We start from the raw sequence: 26765 nt of genomic DNA on the forward strand, positions 1-26765 counted from the left end.
TGGTTCTGTAAGGAGAAAGGAGCTTCTGTCTGAGAGGAAATCATGAACTGAGGAGAATAACTGTCGTCTGCAAGTCACTTGGTTTTGCCCTCCTCTCAAGTCATAATGAAAGAGGGAAAGTTCCTTAAGTCTTTATGATCGGCATTAAATTGCAGTCTGTCTCCAGAGGCTACTGGGGCCTCATGGCCACCAGCTGATAAATTTTGTTGCTCATGACACCAAACACCCGTCATGACACTGCCTCCTCCTCATGAGGATTCTCCCCACAGGGCCACCCAGCCATAGCAAAGAAGTAGTGTATCCTAATGGACAGGCACCTATTCACTGTAAACACAGCTCAGCATCAACAATGCAATCCCTGGGTGATTAGGGATTTGTTACTGTATGGGTACCTGATGGCCCTCATGTAGATTAGCTATCATGTTGAGAAGTTGTCAACCTCCTCCGAAAGGCTTGAACTATCTGTAACAATTCTAAAAAAGGCGCAGGTGAAACCTACACGAGGCTGAACACAAGTTAACCGAAATATGTGGTATAGAATAAGTGAACAAAGTAGGAGAAGCCACAATCTACGTCCTATGAGCAAGCTAGGTTGCCAGCAGGTAATCTCCCCTAGAGAATAAATCAGAGAAAAGATATAGCCAGAGGAAAGGAAAAAATCCTGCCATGGCTTGGGACCTCCCAGTTATGAGAGTTGTGAGCGGGGGATGTTGAACACCTCATGAAGTTTGGGGGTCCCTCACACTTTGAGGTCAGAGTGATTGCCATTCCTTTCCATTCTGAGGAAGGAATTAATGTGTCAGAGTTTTACTCAGATTGTAAGGATTAAATTAGAGAATAATTGGTTTTAGCAACTAATGAGTTTTTTTGTCAGCCAGTACTGGTGATGGTCATATGGAATGGTTTATGTCTAGATTTGTATCATTTGCCACAGTAAAATACCTTACTGAGTCTGAAGGAAAAAGTACATCTATTAACAATTTGTTTTTATACACAAGAACGTTCAGTGATTAGGAAAGCTAGAGTCAGCATTGTATCTCACTATAATGGTTAATTGTTAACCCTTTCACAGCTACAGGCATGCTTGACATAGGCCTTGTCAAGTTAGGTGCCATTGTGGCCAAAGCAGACTACCTGCGCCAGGACCCTTCTGTCTGAACACTTCCTGCTAACTGTATTACCTATGCCAGCCTGCTTGTGCTGTGCTGAATATTTTCAACAGAGCATGGGAGCTAAACACTAGAATCTGTATGTCCACTCTCTCCAGTTTGTCTGTTTTCATGGTGTGTGCTAGACCAATAGTTCATTAACCAAAAATTCACAAGGAGAATAAACTGCTTGCTGGGCCATATTTCTGATGCATACAAATATATTCCACATGCATAAAAAATTCACAGCCAGACACCAATGTACTCAAGTACAAAATCTTTCCTTTGCATCAGAATAATTTGATTGCAGCGTAGACATAAATCTGCAAAGTGTTTATTATCTGACAGAGGGGATGTATGCTGTGTATTTGCTTTATGCATAAAATAGATATTGCTGCTGTGAAGAATCAGGTTCATCTGTTGCCTGCACATTAATTTATCTGGAGAGATGCTTCAAACATGGATTCTTCACACTTTTGAACCATTTTTACAACCTGCAGTATGTATTTTCAATATTTCTGTACATTCCTACACAATTTTCATGACAGCTGAATATAACTGTCTACATTATGTGGTTACAATTTTAGTGTATCACAAGCAAATTAATATGTACAATTTTTGTTTCATTGGTTGTATGTATGTTGTGTAATAGCAAGTCTTTCTTGCCCACATACTGTTTCATTTGAAGAGATGCTAAAAACTAAGTAAACTTAATTGTCTGAATATTTTTCACAATACTCAGTATGTATTTTTAAATTTCCCTTACGTCCTTAAGTATGTTTCATGATAAAAAATCATGTGCCCGAATACAGTTGTATCCATTGCATAGGAGTAATTTCATCACACTTCAGTGATGAATATGTGTAGTTTTTGTATAATAACTGGTGGAATGAATCCGGTGTAGTTCTGTCACATACAGAATTGATATTATAGCATCCAAAATACCATGCCTGCCTTGCCAGTGTATTTGATCATCTGAAGAGTCACTTCAAACTCAAGGGCTGTAAGTATTTGAAGACTTGTTTCAAAGCACAATATATACTTCCAATCCTGCTTTACGTCCCTAAATAAATTTCACTGTCACTGACCATAATAGCCAAATATAATTGTCTATGTTACATGGTAGCAATTTTAGTGTATCTTAACTAGATATATACATTTGAGTTCTATTATGCTGGCACAATGTATTCTGTGAAATTGCAATATAAACAGAACATACATTTCAGCATCTGAAACATCATGTCTGTTCATTTCTCAGCAAACTACTTCAACCGAAGAAACTGTCTGAATACCTTTTTCACTTATGTCAATTTTCCTCTCTCCCTCTCAATCCAAGCTATGGACTGGCACCGAAGAAGTTAAAAATAGCTTTTTAGATTGTCTTTTTCATAGTCACGTAGAAGAAGGTGTCATTAGATGAATGACAAACAGTAACTTCACTTAACGAAGGTTTATTCAGCACTTGCACATACAAGGGCAGGGAGCGAACTGCCTCTGGCCAGAACACATACAGTATACATACAGTTACAGAACATTACAGTACAATGATTCTTGACATTTGTGGATACTTCTAGAATGTACTCGAACCAAATAAAGAAATTCAAATTTTACAGTTCAGGTGAGTTTGGAACTTGCGACCCTCCATGCAACAGTCTAGTATCATAACCACTACACCACAGTTTCTGCGACATTGCTCCCTCCTTAAGAGAACAGCATCTCAGCGTTACGTCGTCCTAGTCCAGGATCAAGTCATCGGTCCTGCATACTCCGACTTCCAATGACTGATGTTCGTCCTGGCAGTGATCTTAGATCTTCCTTTGCCGCTACGCTCTTTAGCACCTTTCCGCTTGCTGCCTGTTGCTGGAGCTTTGAATTTACCCTGGATTGCAGGATCCTTATAGGGCTTCATTTAAAGGACGTGAACCATATCTCCGACTTTTCGTTGTCTTGTGTCGGGGCAAAATCTTCAACTTCATAAGTAACATCAGACAACTGTTTTATAACCTTATAAGGTCCAAAGTAGTGCCTGAGGAGTGTCTCAGAGAGACCAACCTTCTGAACAGAAGTGAATATCCAGACGAGGTTACCACGCTGGTGGCTCATGTCATACCTTTGGCGATCGTTTTCTTGAGCCTGTAGTGTGCGGAGTCGAGATAACTGCCGAGCTTCCTCAGCTCTGGTTAACACCTGGCCGATGTAGTTGTCGTCCACGTCATCAGGATGTAACAGAAACACAGTATCCATCACCGTAGTCACCCCACACCCATGCACCAGGAAAAATGGCATAAATTCTGTGGTGTCTTGTTTGGCGGTTTTGTAGACAAACGTCACATAAGGTAGCACCTCATCCCAGTTATTATGCTCAACACTGACAAACATTGATAGCATGTCGGCCAAGGTCTTATTAAGGCGTTCAGTAATACTGTTAGTTTGCGGATGGTAGGCAGTCGTCTTGTGATGAGTAATGTTGCACTGACGGTTTATCTCTGTCACAAGATTCGATTTAAAAACTTTCCCTTGATCCATAATTAACGACCTTGGGGCACCGTGTATTAATACAATGTCTTCCACGATGAATTTGGCTATCTCGAATGCTTTGGCTGTTTTCAAGGCTTTTGTAATGTCATAGCATGTCAGATAATCAGTGCAAACTATTGTTATCCATCTATTTCCACTAGCAAACGTTGGAAATCATCCGAGGAAGTCAATCCCAACACACTGGAAATGCATTTTGGCTGGTGAAATTGGTATGAGTCAGCCAGGTGGTTTCTGAGGAACTGCCTTTGTCCTATGGCAGACAGTGCGACACATAGTGACAGACACTCTAAATAAACCTGGTCAGAAAAATCTCTTATGGATCCTACCATATGTCTTAATAAATCCTAAATGTCCGGTCACAGGTGTGTCATGGAATTTCTGTAGAACTAGATGTGTTTAGGAATCACTGGTAGCCACCTCTTTCCAAATGAATCAAAGTTTTTCTTGCGAAGTAATCCATTAACTACCTTAAATTGTCCTTTCACATCCTGTGACCGATTTAAGGCAAGCATAATTTGAGATATCTTTGTGTCCTCCTCCTGCTCAGCAGTTAGATCCTGGAGTGCAGCAAGACAGTCACTATCTTCATCAAAGTCTTGATGGTCTTGCACAGGATTTCTTGAGAGACAGTTGGCATCTTGGTGTTTTCTCCCACTTTCGTACACTATGGTAAGACGTAGTGCCCACCTGTTGGATGCTTAAGACCTGTCAACCAGCAAAGTGAATGATGGTCTGTAACAACTGTGAATGGCCTTCCACGGAGATACTGTCTAAATTTGCACATGGCTCAGATCACAAGACATTCTCTTTCCGTAGTTGAGCAGTTTCTCTCAGCTTTTGTAAGTGTCCTGAAAGCATAGGCTATAACCTTCTCTTTTCCATCTGAAACTTGCACCAGAACAGCACCGATCCCATACCCACTGGCAACTGTGTGTAGTTCTGTAGGTGCTCTCTCATCCTACAGACCAAGTACATGGTCAGTCGTTGGAGCTTTTCACAGCACACCGAAAGAATCTTGTTGAGCACCACCCCAGATAAATTTAGCATTGGCTTTTAACAATTCTTGGAATGGCCTGGGTTTGATACAAAAGTCTTTGATAAAATGACAGTAATAAGAACATAATTCAAGGAAGCTTCTCACGTCTCTAATACTTTTAGGAGTAGGAAATTCCGTTATAGATCTCACCTTTTCAGAGTCTGGCCGCACACCTTCATTTGACTCAAGGTATCAAAATACTTGGATTTCTATTGCTGCAAAGAGACACTTTCTTGGATTAAGTTTCAGTCTGCCTTGTTGGAGACACTTAAGAACGCTCCTCAGTATTTTTGTGTGTTCATCAAATGTCTGATAACACTATAATGTCATCTAAATAACAAGATTATCCATCATCCATTCAAAAGTTGCTGGTGCATTACACAAACCAAACGGCATTACCTTTAACTCAAACAGGCCCTCAGGGGTGATGAATGCAATTTTCTCACAATCAGCCTCATCTACTTCCATTTGCCAGTATCCCGAGTACATGTCCATGGTTGAGAAAAACTTAGCCCCCTTCAGACAATCTAGTGTATCATTAATTTGTCGAAGGGGGTAAACATCCTTTTTAGTTATCTTATTGAGCTTCCTGTAATCAACACGAAAGTGCCAACTACCATCCTTCTTTCTGATGAGAACCACTGGTGACGACCATGGACTCTGCGAAGGCTGAATGATGTCATTCTTCATCATTTTCTCTACCTCATCATGAATTATTCGACATTCCATTGCTGACACACGGTATGCTCTCTGGCTTATTGGTTGATCATCTCCAGCGCTAATCTGGTGCTTCACCATCGATTTGTCTATTTTGCTCTTCACCTGTGGATTGAAGCATTCAGAGAACTCTGGAAGAATGGCAAGTAACTTCTTCTGTTGTTCCTTAGTGAGATCTGATGATAGTCGAGCTAGAAGATCTTTTCTCGAAGTGGTAGCGCTAATTTTGCCCACAGACTTGGCATGGGAGGTTTCTATGATGGTCAGCTGTTTGGCAATTAACGGCTCAGCGTTTGCTACGCACATGCACCTTTGGAGGATCTGCGGTTCTCAGCGACATTTAACTATCCACAATTCAGCGAATCCATACTTAAATGAGACAACAGAGGCTACGATGCCCAAGTTATTCTTCAGAAGTATGCATCTCTCATATTCCAGATGAATGACAAACAGTAACTTCATTTAACGAAGGTTTATTCAGCACTTGCACATACAAGAGCGCAGAGCGAACTGCCTCTGGTCAGAACACATACAGTGTATGTACAGTTATAGAATATTCCAGTTCAATGATTCTTGACATTTGTGGATACTTCTAGAATGTACTCAAACCAAATATAGAAATTAAAATTTTACAGTTCAGGTGAGTTTTGAACTCGCGACCCTCCATGCAACAATCTAGTATCATAACCACTACACCACAGTGACTGTGCTACTCAGTTTCTTCTGTGACAATATTTTTTCACTTTTTCTTTTAAAATAATTTATTCAGAAGTGCCATATAATTTTAACTATCTGTTTTAGTTTCTGATGATCAGTAATGCTATGTGCAGTAAGTCTTGAAATAGGGTACCACATATAACGGTATGTTACAAGTTTTCTTTGGTATCTTGTTTCCTGGTGCGCTTTTTGTTTTGTGGAAACCACACGTCTGCACATCAGCAAATTTTTCTTTCAATGTTCAGTCACAATAACATCAGGAATATGCCTCCCTGTAAATTGTGGAGGATGCTCATCAATGGAATGCCTTTCTCAGCCAGCTTTTCTCTGTCCTGTCACACATTTTTCTACACTTTCCCTAACAAGAGAGACGAGAAACAGAGAGCCATTTTTCACCCTGTAATCAACTTGTGGAGAGCATGTGCATTTAAAATGTACTTAAACTGAATGTGAAAAAATCTTTCTTGTACAATTTCTCAGTCTTATGCTCTAATATTACAGAACTCACTATGGTACACTGTACTCATACTCTACTTTTAATCTACAATAAACTGGGGTTTCCTGTTTTTTTTTAATTTTTTAATTTATTTATTTACTTTGTTGCAGTATTTCCGTCAGTCTCCTCTGTTTCAACCCTTTGTGTTGGGTTACATGTGGGCAACATTCACACTTCTCTTATCAAACCACTTGCTAGAATCACTTTCTTTGCTTCTCTGTTTCAGTTACCTAATGTTTCACCCATTGTTACCGCTACATGCAGTTATTCTGTGTTTGTGAACTCAGAGGAATGGATCTGGACTGAAATGCCATGTCAACATACAGAGTATGTCCCTGTTGTAAATATGCTCTCTTGAGTGTTGTACTAGGTTGCTACTTTTCTCTAAATTGTGAATCACAATTTCTATTGTTGCATTGGTATATACAATTAATTCCAAAATGTATCCAGTCTGACAGTCACACAGTACAAATGCATATTTCAAATGTATTTCTCTTGGATGGAATAAATTGTTTAAAAGATGATCTAGCTTTGTACAACAACTGGCTTTTGTGAATACATGGCTTCTGATGTGGACTAAATAGCTGTGAATCATCATATGAATTTCAAAGAGATTCCTCATTTTAAAGAAACTGTCACCTGCTTACTTCTCCTTAAAGTGCAGCATTTTCAAATGTAAAATAAAAGTCTCTGGACATAATTTTGCTGAAAACTAATGTTGAAAGTATATTAATGGATCAATAATCACTAATTTTCAACTTTTTAACTTTGTCCAATAGAAGACAAATTGTAAGACAACAAGGTTCCTCAGCTCCAGTATAATTCCAGCTTGACAGTTGAGAAACACACATTTGCGAGTATGTGCCTTGGTATACATGTAAAATCTATTCACTTCATTTGCTGTAAAATAAAACAGGTCTTCTGACAGAACTGCAACAAAAAATGACAATGTTTTGAGCCTTTAACCAGTTGAAATTTGTGCGCTGAAACAGACTAACTAAACACATACTTTATCACTCTTGTAGAAACATTAAACTAGTGAGCTGTAACAGCCATTGTACAGACTGAGGACTATTCCTTTGAGAGTCCATTGAAGACTCATCACTGTTACTAACATCGGGTAGTCACACTCACTAGCAAGTATCTTCAGGATCTCTATTTGTGCAACCATGGCGATGTGATATTTCTCTTGCAGAGCAGAGGAACCTCAAGTTAATAGTGACCAATCCTTCAATTGGCCAGCCTATGGCTACGTGATTTTTGGAGTCTGCAGGAATGCCTCCTCAGTACCAAATACATATGGCAAATACAAGTCATTGCGGATTTACTGCTCAATGTTGCAACATAGTTTGAGATCTTGATAGTTTTGGAAGGAATTGATCATTGAGGCCAGCCCACAAAGTCTGAAATGTCCTACAGATTATGTCAGAGACTGTTGGTTGGTTTAGAAGGGGGCAGAGATTGGGGGGGGGGGGGGGGAGACCAAAATACTGATGGTATGATACCCACCCCACTGCAGCAGCGTAGAGCAATCTGCACCCCAGTTGGTGTTGCTTAAGCAGCGGAGGGCATTGAGGTCCTGCCAGCACTTCTGCATCAGCTGACAAAGATGAGAAAGCCACGTCAATCGGGCATCGAAAACCAGACCTAAGAATCGATATGTCTCCACTACCGTAAGTGGATCGTCATCAAGGTAACATTCTGGTTCAGGATGAACGGCACAGAAGTAAATGACACACAACTTCAGAGCTGAAAACCGTGGGCTAGAGTCCATGACTGCGCTTTGTGGATGTCTCCCTGAAGGTGCCACTCAGGAACACCAGTACTGGAGGAGCAGTACAAAATGCAGAAGTCGTCTGCATATAGGGAAGGTGAGACGGACGGCCTGACAGCTGCTGCTAGACCACTAATGGGCACTAAAAATAGATTCACTCAATACACAGCTCTGTGGGACCCCATTCTCCTAGATATGGGGAAGTATGGGAGACACCAACTGGGATACAGAAAGTATGGAGCAATAGGAAATTTTGGATAAAAATTGGGAGTGGGCCCCAGATACCCCACTCACATAATGTTGCAAGGATATGATGTCGCCAGGTCGTGTCATGCCTAGCATGGAGCCAGTAGACAATGTGACTCGAGGACCCAACACAACCACCGACTTACCATGCACTCTAAGAGCTTACACAGATCGTAGGTGAGGCTAATGGGCCGATAGCTATCCACATCAAGCGGGTATTTGCTGGGTTTGAGCATTGGAATAATGGTGCTCTCCCGCCATTGTGATGGAAAGACCCCATCTCACCAGATCCAGTTAAAAATGACGAGGAGATGTCACTTGCAGTCGGATGAGAGATGTTTGATCATCTGACTGGATCTGATCTGGCCCAGCAGCTGTGTCGGAGCTATGTGCAAGGGTGCTGAGGAGCTCCCACTCTGTAAATGGAGCATTATAGGGTTCACTGTGATGTCCAGTGAATGAGAGGGCTTTCCTTGCCATCCACCGTTTGAGGGTGCGAAAGGCTGGGAGATAATTCTCCGACACGGAGGCTCAAGCATAGTGCTCAGCAAAGTTCTCGGGAATTGCGTTTGCATCGATAGATAACACACAATCGATGTTAATGCTAGTGACAACTGTCTGGGTCTGGTGACGTATGGCACCCAATGGTTGAGACTTACCTCTTACAGCATTCCTGTTTCCGTCTCTGTTTCTAAGCTGGTTAACGCAGGCGTGGAGCTGTTTAAAAGTTATTAGGTGCTCACGGGAAGAGTGTTGCTTGTGTTTCTATAGAGCTCACCGACACTCTTTAATGGCCTCAGCGATTTTCAGTGACCACCAAGGTACTGACTTTTGCCGGAGGCACCTTAAAGAACAAGGTATCATGTTTTCCACAGCAGAAATGATTGTTCTAGCGACCTGCTCAACCACCACATTGATGGTACCATGTGGGGGAGATTCAATGGTGACAGGCAGAGGTTAAAGCTTCCCAGCCTGCCTTGTTTAAAAGCCCATCTTTGGGAGATATTCGAGGGAATCTTATCAGAGACTGTAGAGTAATCAACAAAGTATTTCTGCACTCTCATTTGCTGATAGTCAACACCAGTGATCTGCAATTAAGTCAAATGCATCACAACTTAACATGAGCATGTTTTAGATGCTCACCTTAACCATAACACACTAAAACCTAAGAAAAAGTAATGTAATGGTGGGCTGGTTCAAGTGAAGAAGTAATTAGCAAATCACCTCTACAATAACAGAGCTCACAACTACAACATTTACATCATCATTAAAAGCACAATTAGTTTGTGTTACAGTCATGTCTGAAGTTGCTGGCACAGTACCTGATGTGCGGTTTTTGTTTGTAAAGTTTATCACAGTGCAAGATTGAATGCCCTGAGTTACAGGGACATTTACAGCATATACATGACTAGTGAAGTGAGGTTGAGCCTGTATTATGCAAATATTTTACCATGAAATATGCAACCCACCTAACTAATGAATAGTTTTTCCTTTTACTTGATGTAGAACTACATCCATGGTACAGGCAGGTGGCCATTCAAATCATACAATTCTTTATTAAATGTCAAGTTTGGGCACTGGTTACCTTCAAATAGACAAAGCACGTTCAAATAGGCCTATATGAGAGGAGTTCAACTTGTGTGCTCACTTTCAAACTAAAGTTTGACCTAAATATTCTGTCTGATGATGAAAATATGAAATGTGTAACACAAGAATTGTGCAATCAAGGCATTTCCATACTTTTAAGTTGTGCCAATAGTATTTCTATTTTGCGAGGGAGCTAATGTGAAGTTTGGAAAGTAGGAGACGAAGTACTGACAGAAGTAAAGTTGTGAGAATGGGTCGTGAGTCACACTTGGGTAACTCAGTTGGTTGAACACTTCTACTAGTCATTACTGGAATCCTGTGACTTGAGTTCCCATTGTAGCTGACAGAATGTGTATAAATTGCTTTGAACAAATAAAAATTAACATAAATTTTGCTGACAATTCGAGAACAATACCCAAAGGAGAGCCAGGGTATGATCCTATATACAAAATCATAAGCCTTATTGACCGTACTGTTTCTAAATGTAAAGTGCTACCGAAGCTGCAAAAATTCGGTCTCGATGAGCAGATTATACCCTTCAGAGAGCGTCATTCAATGTAAGAGAAGGAAGAAGAAGAGGCTACAAAATGTTTCTGCTATCTAGTGTGAGTGGTTTAGTACACAACTTTGAACTGTATACTGGCAGAACTAATCAAAATGAACATCTTCCTGACATAGGAGCCAGTGGAAATGATATGCTAAGGCTAGCTAGAGTAATACCTGAGAACAAAAATTGTAAGATATTTTTTTGACAACTGGTTCTGTAGTTATAGGTCTGCAAATGAACCTGGCAGAAAGAGGAATCTACAGCCTAGGCACTGTTTGTTCCAATCGCTTAAAAGGATATGTTTTCGACTGACAAGAAAATGAACAAATCTGGAAGAGGTGAAACAGATGAAAGTGTTCCATGGGAAATATGCAGTATTCTGCTGTAAAGTGGAATGACAACAGATTTGTGACATTATTCAGCAATTTTGTGGGAGGAAATCCAATGACTGAAGTAGAAAGATTTGACAAGTAGTTGAAATCAGTCAAGGTGCCTTGACCCAGGGCAGTAGTAGAGTATAATCAGTTCAGTTCATGGGAGATTTAGATCTTGTGGATTCTGTTCTAGCATTGTATAGGATTCAGATACGTTCTAAAAAAATTGTATCACAGAATATTCTTTTCATTTTCTAGACCTGATGGTAGAGAACTTGGTTTCTTTACAGAAGAGATGAACTATCAAGTGGAATGCATTGGAAAAGCATGCTTGCTTTAGCAGAGTTCAAGAAGGCGATAGATAGAGGTTTGTTGTTCCAGGGAAAAAGTGAGGCAAGAAAGCAAGGAAGACCCAGAAGTAATTCAATTGAGAGAGCCTACATGGCAAAAATAAGAAAGGGCCAACAGCTGCACTGCCTGAAAAAGATATGCGGCTAGATGGCACAGGACATGTGCCTATTATGGATCTCAAAGGAAGGTGCAAAGTTCCATCATGCAATGGAATTGGGAGAGTGATGTGTTTGAAATGCAAAGTGCATTTACGTTTCACTGCAAATTTTTTGAAATTTCACAATGAGCGATGAAATGAGGTATCTAATTGTTGAATAATATGACAAAATATTTTATGAAAACAGAAAAGTAACAGTTTTTCACCTAGAACTATTCATAAATGTATGTAGAAGCCCATTTGTGTATCTTTCCCAAGTCATTTTATACATGTATGTAAATAAAAGTGTTGCAAGTCTTCTGGGAAGTGTGTTGACATACGCATGGTGTTGCCATATGGCAACAAAACTAAAATATTGAATAAATCAAAATTATATCAAAATTTCTGTGTTCAACCTATCACACAGTGTTTTGTGTGTCACACCCTACCCCCAGATGTTCTTTATTGACAGTGTTTCCTATTAAAAAAAAAAATCATACAATAGAGGGTCAATGTGATGTAATTCTTCAAATCTATTACCAGTGATACAAGAAAACATTAGTAATGAAATATGAGAAAGAATGTGTAGTAAAGAAAATGTCTTTATGAAAGTGGTATGTCTTCACACAGCATCTTTTTTCATATAGTTCCATTGTATGGTTAATCATATGCACCAAGGAACTTGGCAATATGCAATTTTGAGACAGTGTGGATGCATTTAACACTACCGCAACTAAATACTCCACGCTGTCATTCCAAACCATATTAGCAAGTCAACCTGTGTCCAGTTGCCAGTTGCTAAAAATGTAACATTGGCTCTCCACCTATAAATGGGTTGCAATCCATCATTGGTTACAGTTTTGGATGTGAATTCCCACTCCAAAAGACGCCTTGATGTGATAAAAAATGTTTGTTGCTGCCACTAATGCATGCTGTGCTCTAATGGGATTTGCAACATGAACGAAACCAACTCAGCTTGGGGGAACATCAAATGTGAAGCCACACAAGGAGTGATATGGGTTCACTCTTGTTCTTGATCTACATAATTACCTTCCAATAACTAAACATACTCATCAAGGGCTAAAACAAAACCTTACGTACTGTAGCTCAGATGCACAGAACTAGAATCTAATCACAGTAAGCAGTCACAATCTAATAAAGACTCATTGTACAATTTCAAACAAGGGAAACATCTGCTAGCATAGTGATACACTAAACGAAACAATGTGTGTACACATCCTTAGAGTCCAGCTGGATACCAAGTTAAAATGGAGTAGACACAAACTAAGGAAGATTTTCAGTTTACCACAATTTATCCTTAAATGTCCCTTATTGTGTTGATTTAAAGACAAAAAAGATAAGCTTATTTTGCATATTTCCACACACAGTTGTCTTATGAAATTATCGTCTGTCAAAGTTCATATAAAGTAAACTTAGTATTTACTGAGCAGAAAGGAACTGTAATACTGTTGTATAAAGTAGGTAACCACCTATCTTATAGAGGTCTTTTTAAGGACCTTTGAATTCTCACTCTTCCTATACATTTACTTCTTAATGACTTTTGCTAAACTGTGATTGGCACAAGGGAAATACAAGATAAAAAAGTAATTTTCATGTAGGTTTGCCACCACATCCCGTGTTTAAAGCGGATTTAACAAGCTCCCAGGATGCAAAGCAAGAAACAGAGACTCCCTACCAATTCATATGAAATTTAAACCTTATCACATTAGCCACTATGTCTACATCATAATTATCTAGATTCAAAGATTGAAACCATGTGTTAGCTACATGGCAAATAGCTGTTTTCACAGTGGAACTAGCCGACAGACAGTGTTGCACTGTTAACAGGCATCTCTTACACATGTAATTAACTATTTTCTCTGAAAAATACCACTGTAATGAAGCAAATATTAAGTTCCCAACAGGAGATGTACCTGAGGAAGTCTTGACTCCCACTCCCCTCCCAATCTCTCTCCCCGAACCTCCCCCCCCCCCCCCCACCTTCCTTTCTTCTTCTTCTTCTTCTTCTTCTTCTTCTTCTTCTTCTTCTTCTTCTTAAAAGCTTTATTTCATAATTTTTACCAACATGGTAAGGGGGTAGCAGCGATCTGTTCTTGATTATCAATCACAAAAAAACAGCCAAGCTCACAGATTACCTCATCTATTAAAATGACTGGTTTTAGCATATTTAAAAGACCATCTTCAGATTATGAGCACCATTTGCTTGGATCTGGCAGCACTGAACAGCTGCGTATGGTCACAACCGTGGCTGAAGTTTTTATTGTGACCATATTCAGCTGTTTACTATGTCACCAACTCTAGGGAAATAGTGTTCTTAGTCTGAAGATGGCAATTTAAATGTGCCAATTTGATAAGTGAGATATTCTGCAATCCAGACTTTTTTTCTAATTGAGCATTCCTTAAATTTATTACTTTAAATTACTGGCAAAAATAAGTAACAGTCAGTGAAACAGCCAAGTTTTGAGACTTTTCATGATTGACTCATTTAGTTTTGTTAAAGTATACTTTAACTTACTCCACATCCCTGAAAGTTCTCCCTGATGTGATCTATATGTCACAATGGATGGAGGAATCAAGTCAGGTATCTCCTTTCTTTGTAAATTAGGTTTTGGTAGTGATGGTTCTGAGCCAGCAGTTTGGCCTCAAAACTACTACAAGATAATAATAATAATAATAATAATAATAATAATAATAGCAAATACAGAATACCCCAGAAGACATGACAATGTAGCAAAAATAATACATCAACAGCTTGCCTTACAACATAAACTTATAAAACAACACGTTCCCACATACAAGTATGCACCACAAAATGTACTGGAGAATGATGAATACAAATTATACTGGAACAGAACCATTATAACAGATAAAACAACACCACATAACAAACCTGACATCATACTCACCAATAAAAAGAAGAAAGTAACACAACTAATCGAAATATCCATACCCAATACAACAAATATACAAAAGAAAACAGGAGAAAAAATTGAAAAATACATCCAACTGGCTGAGGAAGTCAAGGACATGTGGCATCAGGATAAAGTTGACATTATACCAATTATACTATCAACTACAGGAGTCATACCACACAATATCCACCAGTACATCAATGCAATACAGCTACATCAAAACTTATATATACAATTACAGAAATCCGTAATTATTGATACATGTTCAATTACCCGAAAGTTCCTAAATGCAATATAACATATACCGTACAGTTAAAAGGAAGTGACGCTTGATCAAGGTCCGCGTCACTTTCCATTTTTAACCAGACTTAACGTCTGAGAAAGTAAAGAAATAATAATAATAATAATTCCGTGGAGGCCCAGGAAAAGAATAGGCCTCCGATATGTTCTGCCAGTCATAAAAGGCGACGAAAAGAACAAACCACTAATAGGGCTAACCCCCCTTTTAGTGCGATTACTTGGTTCAGGACGGAACTAAAGAAACCTTGGACAAGCGCCGTCATGGTCGGGGACGACGCTTGAACCCTATGCCCGCCCACAATGGTAACGACACTGCAAGCCAACTGGAAAATGATTTAAATCCAAATAGAGGTGTTTTGCAGGATATGCTTCCTGCAACCACCCTAGAAGGAAAACAAAGACAGAGGATGAGATGGTCAGATGAAGTTAATCAACACCTAATGTTCTGTTATTACCAAGCAACAAACCTAGGAACCAACACAACTGGATACAAATCACAAGTATACACAACATTTATTACCAGATACCCAGAATTAAATTTTTTAACAGAACAACGACTAGCTGATCAGATCCGTGTAATAATCAACAATAACAGGATACCCCAGTCAGAATTAGAAAAGATCAAACAACAAGTACAACAAATACTGGAACAAAATAATGTGCAATCAGAAGAAGAAGAAGAAAACATAGTAATGGACTCAAACATCTCAGAGCAAACAAACAAAGAACAACACGCATCAATTAAACAATCAGAGGAAAACGAAATCTTAAGACAGCCACCAGAACAAGCACAAATAGAACTCGAAGTGACACACATGTTAGATATAGAAGAGACTTTTCAGCTGACATACATAGAATACGAAGACACAAATACAGACATTAGACCATTCTTGCATAGACCGCCAAATAACTCACAAGTAGAAACAACAATAAAAACTATCAACACAATCATACACAACAAAATAAATGAAAACACAACTATGGAAGGAGTTACAACTACTGGTTTATATAGGAGCACTCACTACACTAAATGTACACACTAGGCAGAGATCAGAACCAACCAACACACAGAAGAAACCCACAAAACCAGCATGGCAACACATGCTACAGATCAGAATAGAAAAACTGAGAAGAGACATCTGACAGCTAACACAATTTATAGGAAATGAAATGTCAGAAAAAAAACGAAAAAGGTTAGGTAAAATCTCACAACAAGAAGCGATAGAGCAATTACATGAAAAGAAGCAGAAATTACAAGCATTGACCAAACGACTTAGAATATACAAAAAAAGTGAAAATAGAAGGAAACAAAACCAAACATTCAACACAAACCAAAAGAAATTTTACCAGACAATAGATAACACACACATTAAAATAGACAATCCACCAAGCATAACAGACATGGAACACTTCTGGAGCAACATATGTTCAAACCCGGTACAACATAACAGGCATGCACGGTGGATACAAGCAGAAAGAGACTAATACAAGATGATACCACAAATGCCTGAAGTGATAATTTTGCAACATGAAGTCACCCAACCACTTAATTCTACTCACAATTGGAAAGCCCCTGGAAAAGATAAAATACCAAATTTCTGGCTAAAGAAGTTCACCTCACATTCACATCTAACTAAATTATTTAACAGTTACATTGCAGACCCATACACATTCCCTGATACACTTAAACATGGAATAACTTATCTGAAACCTAAAGATCAAGCAGACACAGCAAACCCAGCAAAATATCGCCCCATAACATGCCTACCAACAATCTACAAAATATTAACTTCAGTCACTATACAGAAATTAATGACACGTACAACACAGAACAAAATTATAGATGAAGAACAAAAAGGCTGTTGCAAAGGAGCACGAGGATGTAAAGAGCAACTGATAATAGATGCGGAGGTGACATATCAAGCTAAAACTAAACAAAGGTTGCTACACTACGCATACATTGATTACCAAAAAGCTTTTGATAGTGTACCCCACTCATGGTTACTACAAATATTGGAAATATACAAAGTAGATCCTAAATTGATACAGTTCCTAAACATAGTAATGAAAAATTGGAAAACCACACTTAATATCCAAACAAATTCAAATAATATCACATCACAGCCAATACAGATTAAGCGTGGAATATACCAAGGAGACTCATCAAGTCCTTTCTGGTTCTTCCTTGCTCTGAACCCACTATCCAACATGCTAAATAATACAAATTATGGATACAATATTACTGGAACATACCCACACATTTGCTATACATGGATGATCTAAAACTACTGGCAGCAACAAATCAACAACTCAACCAATTACTTAAGATAACAGAAGTATTCAGCAATGATATAAATATGGCTTTTGGAACAGACAAATGTAAGAAAATAGCATAGTCAAGGGAAAACACACTAAACAAGAAGATTACATATTGAATAACCACAGTGACGCCATAGAAGCGATGGAAAAAACAAATGCCAATAAAGATCTAGGATACAGACAAAAAATAGGAATAGATAATACAAATATTAAAGAAGAACTAAAAGAAAAATATAGACAAAGACTAACAAAAATACTGGAAGCAACTGACAGCAAGAAACAAGACAAAAGCTATAAATACTTATGATATACCAATATTGACCTACTCATTTGGAGTAGTGAAATGGAGTAACACAGACCTAGAAGCACTCAATACACTTACACGATCACAATGCTACAAATATAGAATACATAACATACATTCAGCAACAGAAATATTCACATTAAGCAGAAAGGAAGGAGGAAGGGGTTTATCGACATAAAAAACCTACATTATTGACATATATCTAAAAACAAAGATGATGTGACTTACCAAATGAAAGTGCTGGCAGGTCGACAGACACACAAACGAACACAAACACACACAAAATTCAAGCTTTCGCAACAAACTGTTGCCTCATCAGGAAAGAGGGAAGGAGAGGGAAAGACGAAAGGATGTGGGTTTTAAGGGAGAGGGTAAGGAGTCATTCCAGCCCCGGGAGCGGAAAGACTTTCCGCTCCCGGGGCTGGAATGACTCCTTACCCTCTCCCTTAAAACCCACATCCTTTCGTCTTTCCCTCTCCTTCCCTCTTTCCTGATGAGGCAACAGTTTGTTGCGAAAGCTTGAATTTTGTGTGTGTTTGTGTTCGTTTGTGTGTCTGTAGACCTGCCAGCACTTTCATTTGGTAAGTCACATCATCTTTGTTTTTAGATATATTTTTCCTTCGTGGAATGTTTCCTTCTATTATAACTACATTATGGACAGGTAGACAATTTAAGAAAATTCTTTCTAGAACGAGCAGAAACTAGCAAAATACACAAAGCAATCACTCATATAAATACATCGGCTACACCATTGCAATTTCATAACCACTTCTACAACCCTTTAGATCACATAACATCAACAGATATGAAGAAAGTAAATTGGAAAAAGAAAACACTACATGGCAAGAACCCGTATCATCTAACACAGCCACACACCGATCAAGACGAATCTTAACACATGGCTAAGAAAAGGCAATATATACAGTGAGACGGAAGGATTCATGATTGCAATACAAGATCAAACAATAAACACCAGATATTACAGCAAGCATATTATTAAAGATCCCAATACCACAACAGATAAATGCAGACTTTGCAAACAACAAATAGAAACAGTAGATCACATCACAAGTGGATGTACAATACTAGCAAATACAGAATACCCCAGAAGACATGACAATGTAGCAAAAATAACACATCAACAACGTGCCATACAACAAACTAATACAAAAAACATGTTCCCACATGCAAGTATGCACCACAAAATGTAATGGAGAATGATGAATACAAATTATACTGGAACAGAACCATTATAACAGATAAAACAACACCACATAACAAACCTGACATCATACTCACCAATAAAAAGAAGAAATTAACACAACTAATTGAAATATCCATACCCAATACAACAAATATACAAAAGAAAACAGGAGAAAAATTTGAAAAATACATCCAGCTGGCTGAGGAAGTCAAGGACATGTGGCATCAGGATAAAGTTGACATTGTACCAATTATACTATCAATTACAGGAGTCATACCACACAATATCGACCAGTACATCAATGCAATACAGCTACATCCAAACATATATATATACAACTACAGAAATCTGTAATTATTGATACATGTTCAATTACGTGAAAGTTCCTAAATGCAATTTAACATATACCGTACAGTTAAAGGGAAGTCACGCTTGATCAAGGTCTGCGTCACTTTCCATTTTTAACCATACATAACATCTGAGAAAGGAAAGAATAATAATAATGAACCTGATTTGGTCACAGAAAATCAAACTTTAACCTCCATGCCTAATGCTGTCTGCTAGATCGTTGAAGCTGTCAGCATGGGTAGGGTAGTAAAGGACTGTGCACGTCAATTTTTCTAGCTTTCTTTTTGTGATATACAGGATGAGCCCTGATTATAAAAATTTATAACAATTTGACATAGTAAGTTACATTTGATGCTGTTACACAGGTTAGTGTTACTAGTTTTTTTTAAGACCACTTACGTTAGTAAACCTCAACGTGTGCTCCCTTGGTAGCTCGGAGAATGTCGAGGTGGTATACCAGTTCCTGCCAAGTGTTCCCTAACATGTGTTCTGTCACAGTACCCACAGCAGCTTGTATCCTAGCCATCAGTTCTTCGACGTCAGCAACTGGTGTCTGGAGGGCAGGGCGGCCAGGGTGCTGGACCGTTCCTTCCCACCCATCGATCCGGATATTACTCCCCTTTCCAGACATTACACCCTTGACTTTTTTCTGGAGCTGTATCAAGGACAGAGTCTTCGTCACACCAGTTGCTGACGTTGACAAACTGAAGGCTTGGATACAAGCTGCTGTGGGTACTGAGACAAAACACATGTTACGTAACACCCAGCGGGAACTGGAATACCGCCTCGACATTCTCTGAGCTACGAAAGGAGCACACGCTGAGGTTTACTAACGTAGGTGGTTTTTTTACGTAACAGTAACCTATGTAATGGCACAAAATGTAACTCATTATGTCAAACAGTTATTCTGTTATAAATTTTTATAATCAGGGTGCTCATCCTTTACATTTATATAATTTAAAAGTATGAACATTTTACAGCAGAGATGATTAATTATAAGTCAAACAAAAACTTCACAAAAAAAGGCACTCAGGTATTATCGTAACTTACCAGTAAATCTGTAATTTGGCCAGGGCTCATAGTCTTCCTTGTCATTTGGAGACAATCCCTCTGAAAAATAAATTGTAGTTTGATTATCTCACTTTCAGAATTGTCTTACACAGCTTTTCACATAACAGAAATACGAACTCAAGCTAACTAGGCGCCATGTAAAATACTAACTAACTAACAATGTTTGTACCAACTAGTCTTTATAAACTCAGAACATTCTTACAACAGAGGATCACCAATGGTACATAAGTTTGTATTTTTATTTAGAGCTACAATACATGTTGTTGTTGTCTTCCTGTGCAAGATTCTTCATCTCCCACTACTTACTGCAACCTACGTCGTCCTGAATCTGCTTAGTGTGTTCATCTCTTGGTCTCCCTCTATGATTTTTACCCTCTACACTGCCCTACAATGCTAAATTTGTGATCCCTTGATGCCTCAGAACATGTCCTACCAAATGATCCCTTCTTCTAGTCAAGTTGTGCCACAAACTCCTCTTCTCCCCAATTCTATTCAATACCTCCTCATTAGTTATGTGATCTACCCATCTAATCTCCAGCATTCTTCTGTAGCACCACATTTCGAAAGCTTCTATTCTCTTCTTGTCCAAACTATTTATCGTCCATGTTTCACTTCCATACATGGCTACACTCCATACAAATACTTTCAGAAATGACTTTCTGACACTTAAATCTATACTCAATGTTAACAAATTTCTCTTTGGCAGAAATGCTTTCCTTGCCACTGCCAGTCTACATTTTATATCCTCTCTACTTTGACCATCATCAGTTATTTTGCTCCCCAAATATCAAAACTCCTTTACTACTTCAAGTGTCTCATTTCCTAATCTAATTCCCTCAGCATCACCCGACATAATTCAACTACATTCCATTATCCTCGTTTTGCTTTTGTTGATGTTCATCTTATACCCTCCTTTCAAGACACTGTCCATTCCGTTCAACAGCTCTTCCAAGTCCTTTGCTGTCTGACAGAATTACAATGTCATCGATGAACCTCAAAGTTTTTATTTTTTCTCCATGGATTATACATGGGAAGATCAAATAAGCTGCAAAATGAAGCTAGCTGTAATTATTATGACGCCAATTATGTATGCACTTTCGTATTGTTTAAGACAATTACTTAACACAAATGAAACACATTTTTCATGTATAAAACACCATACCAAATGTAAAATTGACATTATGTTTGTATGAGGTACTGGAAAAAGGTGGGGGAGGGGGGAATGGATAGGGGTGAGGTTCGGAGGGCTGGGGTAGAGAAGATGGACAGTGAGCAGAATCCAAGAAAAAGCATAAAATTAATTCCATAGCTTTGGTATAGCCTGATAATTAGAAGAGCCACACCCTTTTATAAATTTGAAGGCCAGCTCAGCTGTGGTTAAAAAGCATTCAAAGCAGTACCTCACTGCATCTTAGTAGCAAAAACATATTTATATGAGGCATCGAGGCAAAGAGCCAGAGCTATGAAAATAGTAAAGTCATAACTAACTTGAAGGTTGGTCTGAACACCAATATACTTTACTGAACCTTCAGGAAGGGATGGGGAAAGGAAATCAGCTGTGCCCTGTCAAATGAAACACCCTGGCATTTTCCTGAAGTGATTTAGGGAAGTCACAGAAAACCTAAATCAGGATGGCCGGACGCGGGTTTGAACTGTCGTCGTCCCGAATGCGAGTCCAGTGTGCTTACCACTGTGCAACCTCGCTCGGTCTTTATTGAATCTACATCTATAACCATACTCTGCAAACCACTGTGAAGTGCATGGCAGGAGGTAAGACCTATTGTACCAGTTATTAGGGCTTCTTCCCATTCCATTCATGTATAGAGTGTGAGAATACTTTAAATGCCTTTGTGTGTGCTGTAATTAAATTAACATTATTCTCATGATCCCTAAGGGAGCAATACATAGGGGGTTGTGGTATATTCCTCAAGTCGTCATTCTGAACCAGTTCTTGAGACTTTGAAAGTAGGCTTTTTAGGAACAGATGCATCTATTTTAAGGTGTCCACCACTTCGATTTCCTCAGTATCTCTGACATTTTCCCATGGGTCAGACTAACCTGAGACCATTCATGTTTCCGTTCTTTATATATTTGCAATATTACCCGTTAGTCCTATTTTGGTGCCCACATACTTGAGCAATATTGTAAGCTTGGTCACACGAGTAATTTGTAAGCACTTTCCTTTACAGACTGAACGAATTTCTCTAGTATTCTACCAATGAAAAGCAGAAGTCTGCATCTAATTTAGCTGTGACTAAACCCCTAGAAAGTATTACATCTAGGTATTTGTATGAGTTGACTGATTGCAACTGTGACTCACTGCTCCTGTATTTGTAGGATACTACATGCAGTTTGTCTATTAACAAAGTTTCAAGAATTGGCTTTCAATGATTACTCTAGGGATATACCATAACCCCAGCCTACTGCTCACACAGGGAACGTGAGAATAAGATTACAATAAGTACTGCATGCAAAGAGACATTTAAACAATAATTCGTCCCACACTTCATATGTGAATGGAACAGGAAGAGACCATAATAACTGGTACAATGGGACATACCCTCTGCCATGCACCTCATGGCGATTTGCATAGTATAGACGTAGATTACGGTCAAAATAAGGGCTAAATCATCAACAAATTTTGTACAGAATCTAATAGGGATGCAATCACACCCTGGAGCTTTGTTCTGTTTTAGTGACTTCAGCTGTTTCTTAACACCACTGACACACAACTACATCACTCATCTTTGCAGTGGTGCACAAATTAAATTTGGGTAATACCCTTCAGTTTTCATTTATAAATAAATGTTCAAAAACTGAATGTTTTTTTGGTTGGTTGGTTGGTTTAAAAGAGGAGGGCAGGGACCAAACTGCTAACTCACCAGTCCCTCATTCCAATTAAAATAATTCCACTAAGGTGGGAGTAATAGAAAACACAGGTGAAGAAAGGAGAAACTACAAGAATGACGGAGGGGCAAAAAACACTAAAATGGACACAATTGGACAAGAAAACGAGAGAGACACACAAAAACACGTACAAGAGATCAAAACAAAAGAGAGCAGATTACCATAAGGGGCTGACCATGAGAATAAAAAGGAGAAGCCAGCCACTCTGCAACACATTAAAACCTCCACCCTAAAAGCACCAGAATGAAGGACACAGAGGGACAAAGGACATGTGCTAAAACTTAGATCAAATGATAAAACCCACAATCATGAATAAAATGTAAATCTAAATCTGCTGTTGAGGCATTTTCGCCCAACACCAAAGGTAGAATGCTGGGAAGGTTACAAGTCCAACGCAGAACAGCTAAAAGTGGGCAGTCCAGCAAGATGTGGATGACAGTCATATGTGAGCCACAGTGACACCAAGGCGGGTCCTCGCAACAGAGGAGGTAGCCATGTGATAGTCACATACACCCAACGGGGAGCCGGCAGAGAACCACAGAGTCCCTGCGAGAGGCCCGCATGGAGGTCTTCCACACATTTTTAGTCTCCTTAAGGGCACGCAGTTTGTTGTGCGTACAGAGATTATACCATTCAGTCTCCCAAAGCTGAAAAACCTAGCAGTGTAATAATATTTGCAGGTCAGTTATCAGGATGCCAATCTCCAGAAGTGGTTCCTGTGTAGCCTGTTTGGCCAGCCTTTTTTTTTTGTGGTTTTAGGGCGGACAACTACAGTGGTCATTAGCGCCCATTTTGTTTGGCCAGCCTGTCGGCAAGTTCATTTCCTGTGATTCCAACGTGGCCTGGGGTCCACACAAACACCAAGGAACGACTGGACTGTTCCAGGGCACAGAAGGACTCTTGGGTGGTCACAACCAAAGGCTGGCAGGGGTAGTACTGGTCGATAGCTTGTAGGCTGCTCAAGGAGTCAGTACTGACAAGAAATTGCTAGGGCATGAGTGGATGCGCTCAAGAGCACAAGAAATGGTCGCCAACCTGCAGTGAAAACACTGCAGCCATCTGGCAAGGAGTGCTGTTCAATATGTCCTCCATGAAAATACACAAAGCCAACGTGACCATAAGCCATAGTTGGTTGGTTGGTTGGTTTGAGAATTAAAGGGACCAAACTGCATAGGTCATCGGTCCCTTGTTTCATAAACACACAGAGCACAGTGAAACCATCCATTAGTCATTCGAAGCACAAGATAAAAATTTTAGGGGAAGAAAATCCCCAAGGTCAATAAGAAAGAAACATGGAAAACGGAGCACAGCAATAAAAACAACAAAGAGAAGAAAGGCAGAAAGAATTAAAACTGTACAGCAGAGGATCGTGGCTGGCTGATCACGAAAATAATAGGATGAGCCAGCCACTGTGCAACACGTTAAAACCTCCAGCCTAAAAGATTAGGGTGGAGTCGAATTACAACACAAAACAAAGTAAAAGATACAGCACAAAAGAGGGTGACGCAATAAAATTAGAGGGACCTATAAAAGCCACTTGCTCGAAGAAAACCTAAAACACGATCTGCCATAGAGACATCGTCAGCTAAAAGACACGATAAATCACCCAGGAGGTTAAAAGTTCGCCTGAGGGTGGTTAAAAGAGGACATTCCAACAATAGATGGGCCACCGTCATGGTTTCACCACAGCGACAATGAGGGGGGTCCTCTCGACGCAGCAGATGACCATGCGTCAGCCAAGAGTGACCAATGCGGATCCTACACAGAACAACAGAATCCCTGCGAGAGGCCCGCATGGAGGAACCCCACACGGTCGTGGTCTCCTTTACACGCCGCAGCTTGTTGGGTACAGACAGAGTGCGCCATTCGTCTGCCCACATCCCAAAGACCCGACGGCGTAACACCGATCGGAGATCAGTTGCCGGGAGGCCGATCTCCAACGGCAGTTTGCGGGTGGCTTCTTTAGCTAACTTGTCGGCGTGTTCGTTTCCCGCTATCCCAACGTGTCCCGGGGTCCATATGAACACCACTGAACGTCCACGCTGTTCAAGAGCATGAACGGACTCCTGGATGGCAACAACAATGGGATGGCGTGGGTAGCACTGGTCAAGAGCCTGTAGACTACTGAGAGAGTCACTGCAAATGACAAAAGACTCGCCAGTGCTGGTACGAATACGCTCAAGGGAACAAAAAATGGCTGTTAGCTCTGCGGTGTAAACACTGCAGCCTTCCGGCAAGGAGCGCTGGTCTACATAGTCCGCATGAGCATAAGCGTACCCCACACGGCCATCAACCATCGAGCCATCTTTATAGATAACCTCCGAGTCATGGAATGTGCCTAGGAGAGCAAGGAATTGGCGGCGCAAGACTGCAAGAGGAACTGAATCTTTTGGCCATCGGGAAAGTTCCAGCCGAAGTTGCGGCCGACGAATACACCAAGGTGGTGTATGTGGGCGGACATGGAAAGCAGATGGAAGAGTCCAACACTCTATTACTAAGGAATGACCAAACACAGATCCCAATTGTGTGGCCTGATCGCGGCCGCCGGTGTTGGATATGGACTGCCGCATCGGCGAAAAGGAGACGGTAGTTAGGGTGACGGGAAGAACAACGGACGTGGGCAGCATAGTTGGCTAACAATTGTTGACGCCGAATACGAAGCGGAGGAACCCCAGCCTCAGCGAGGAGGCTATTAACAGGGCTGGTGCGGAATGCTCCTGTTGCCTGTCGAACCCCACAGTGGTGAACGGGATCCAGCAGTTGCAATGCCGAGGGCGACGCTGAGCCATACACTACACTCCCATAATCAAGCCGGGACAGCACAAGGGCTTTGTAGAGCTGCAGCAGCGTATTACGATCTGCACCCCAAGTTGTGTTGCTGAGGCAGCGAAGGGCATTCAGATGCTGCCAGCACTGACGCTTGAGTTGACGAATATGTGGAAGCCAAGTAAGCCGGGCATCGAACAGCAATCCCAGAAAACGGTAAGTGTCAACAACCCTGAGCATGGCATCCTGAAGATAGAGCTTAGGGTGGGGATGGACAGTTCGACGCCGACAAAAGTGCATAACACAAGTCTTCGCAGGAGAAAATTGAAACCCATGGGCTAGGGCCCACGCCTGCGCCTTGCGTATGGCTCCCTGCAACCTACGTTCTTCAACACTAATGGTGGAAGAGCTGAAAAAGATGCAGAAATCGTCAGAATATAACGTGGGTGAGACAGACGACCCTACTGCTGCTGCAAGGCCATTAATGGCCACAAGGAAAAGGGGCACGCTCAATACAGAGCCCTGTGGAACGCCGTTCTCCTGGATATGAAGCGAACTATAGGATGTGCCAATAAAACGCGGAATGTCCCAAGAGATAAAAAATTCTGAATAAAAATGGGGAGAGAGCCCCGGAGACCCCACCCGTGCAACGTGGCGAGAATATGGTGCCGCCACGTCGTGTCATATGCTCTGGAGAGGTCGAAAAAGACGGAGACGAGGTGTTGGCGCCTGGAAAAAGCAGTACGGATTGCAGACTCAAGAAAGACCAAAGCATCGGCGGTGGAACGGCCCTGACGGAAGCCGCTCTGGCACGGAGCCAGAAGACCCCGAGACTCGAGCAGCCAACACAGCCGTCGACTCTTGCACAGAGTATTTGTCAAGCTGATGGGCCGATAGCTATCCACATTAAGCGGGTCCTTACCAGGCTTCAGCACCGGAATGACGG

General features: G+C 40.4%; 1 protein-coding gene across 1 annotated transcript in view; it reads right to left on the reverse strand.

The window, feature by feature from the left end:
- LOC126177206 (methionine aminopeptidase 1) overlaps positions 1-26765 on the reverse strand; it is a 139342-nt gene that overhangs the window by 85329 nt on the left and 27248 nt on the right. Inside the window, exon 3 of the mRNA XM_049924438.1 lies at positions 20126-20185. Coding sequence (XP_049780395.1) covers positions 20126-20185 — 60 coding nt within the window. The remainder of the gene's footprint in view (positions 1-20125; positions 20186-26765) is intronic.

This window comes from Schistocerca cancellata, chromosome 1 (genome assembly GCF_023864275.1).
Source record: "Schistocerca cancellata isolate TAMUIC-IGC-003103 chromosome 1, iqSchCanc2.1, whole genome shotgun sequence".
NCBI lineage: Eukaryota > Metazoa > Arthropoda > Insecta > Orthoptera > Acrididae > Schistocerca > Schistocerca cancellata.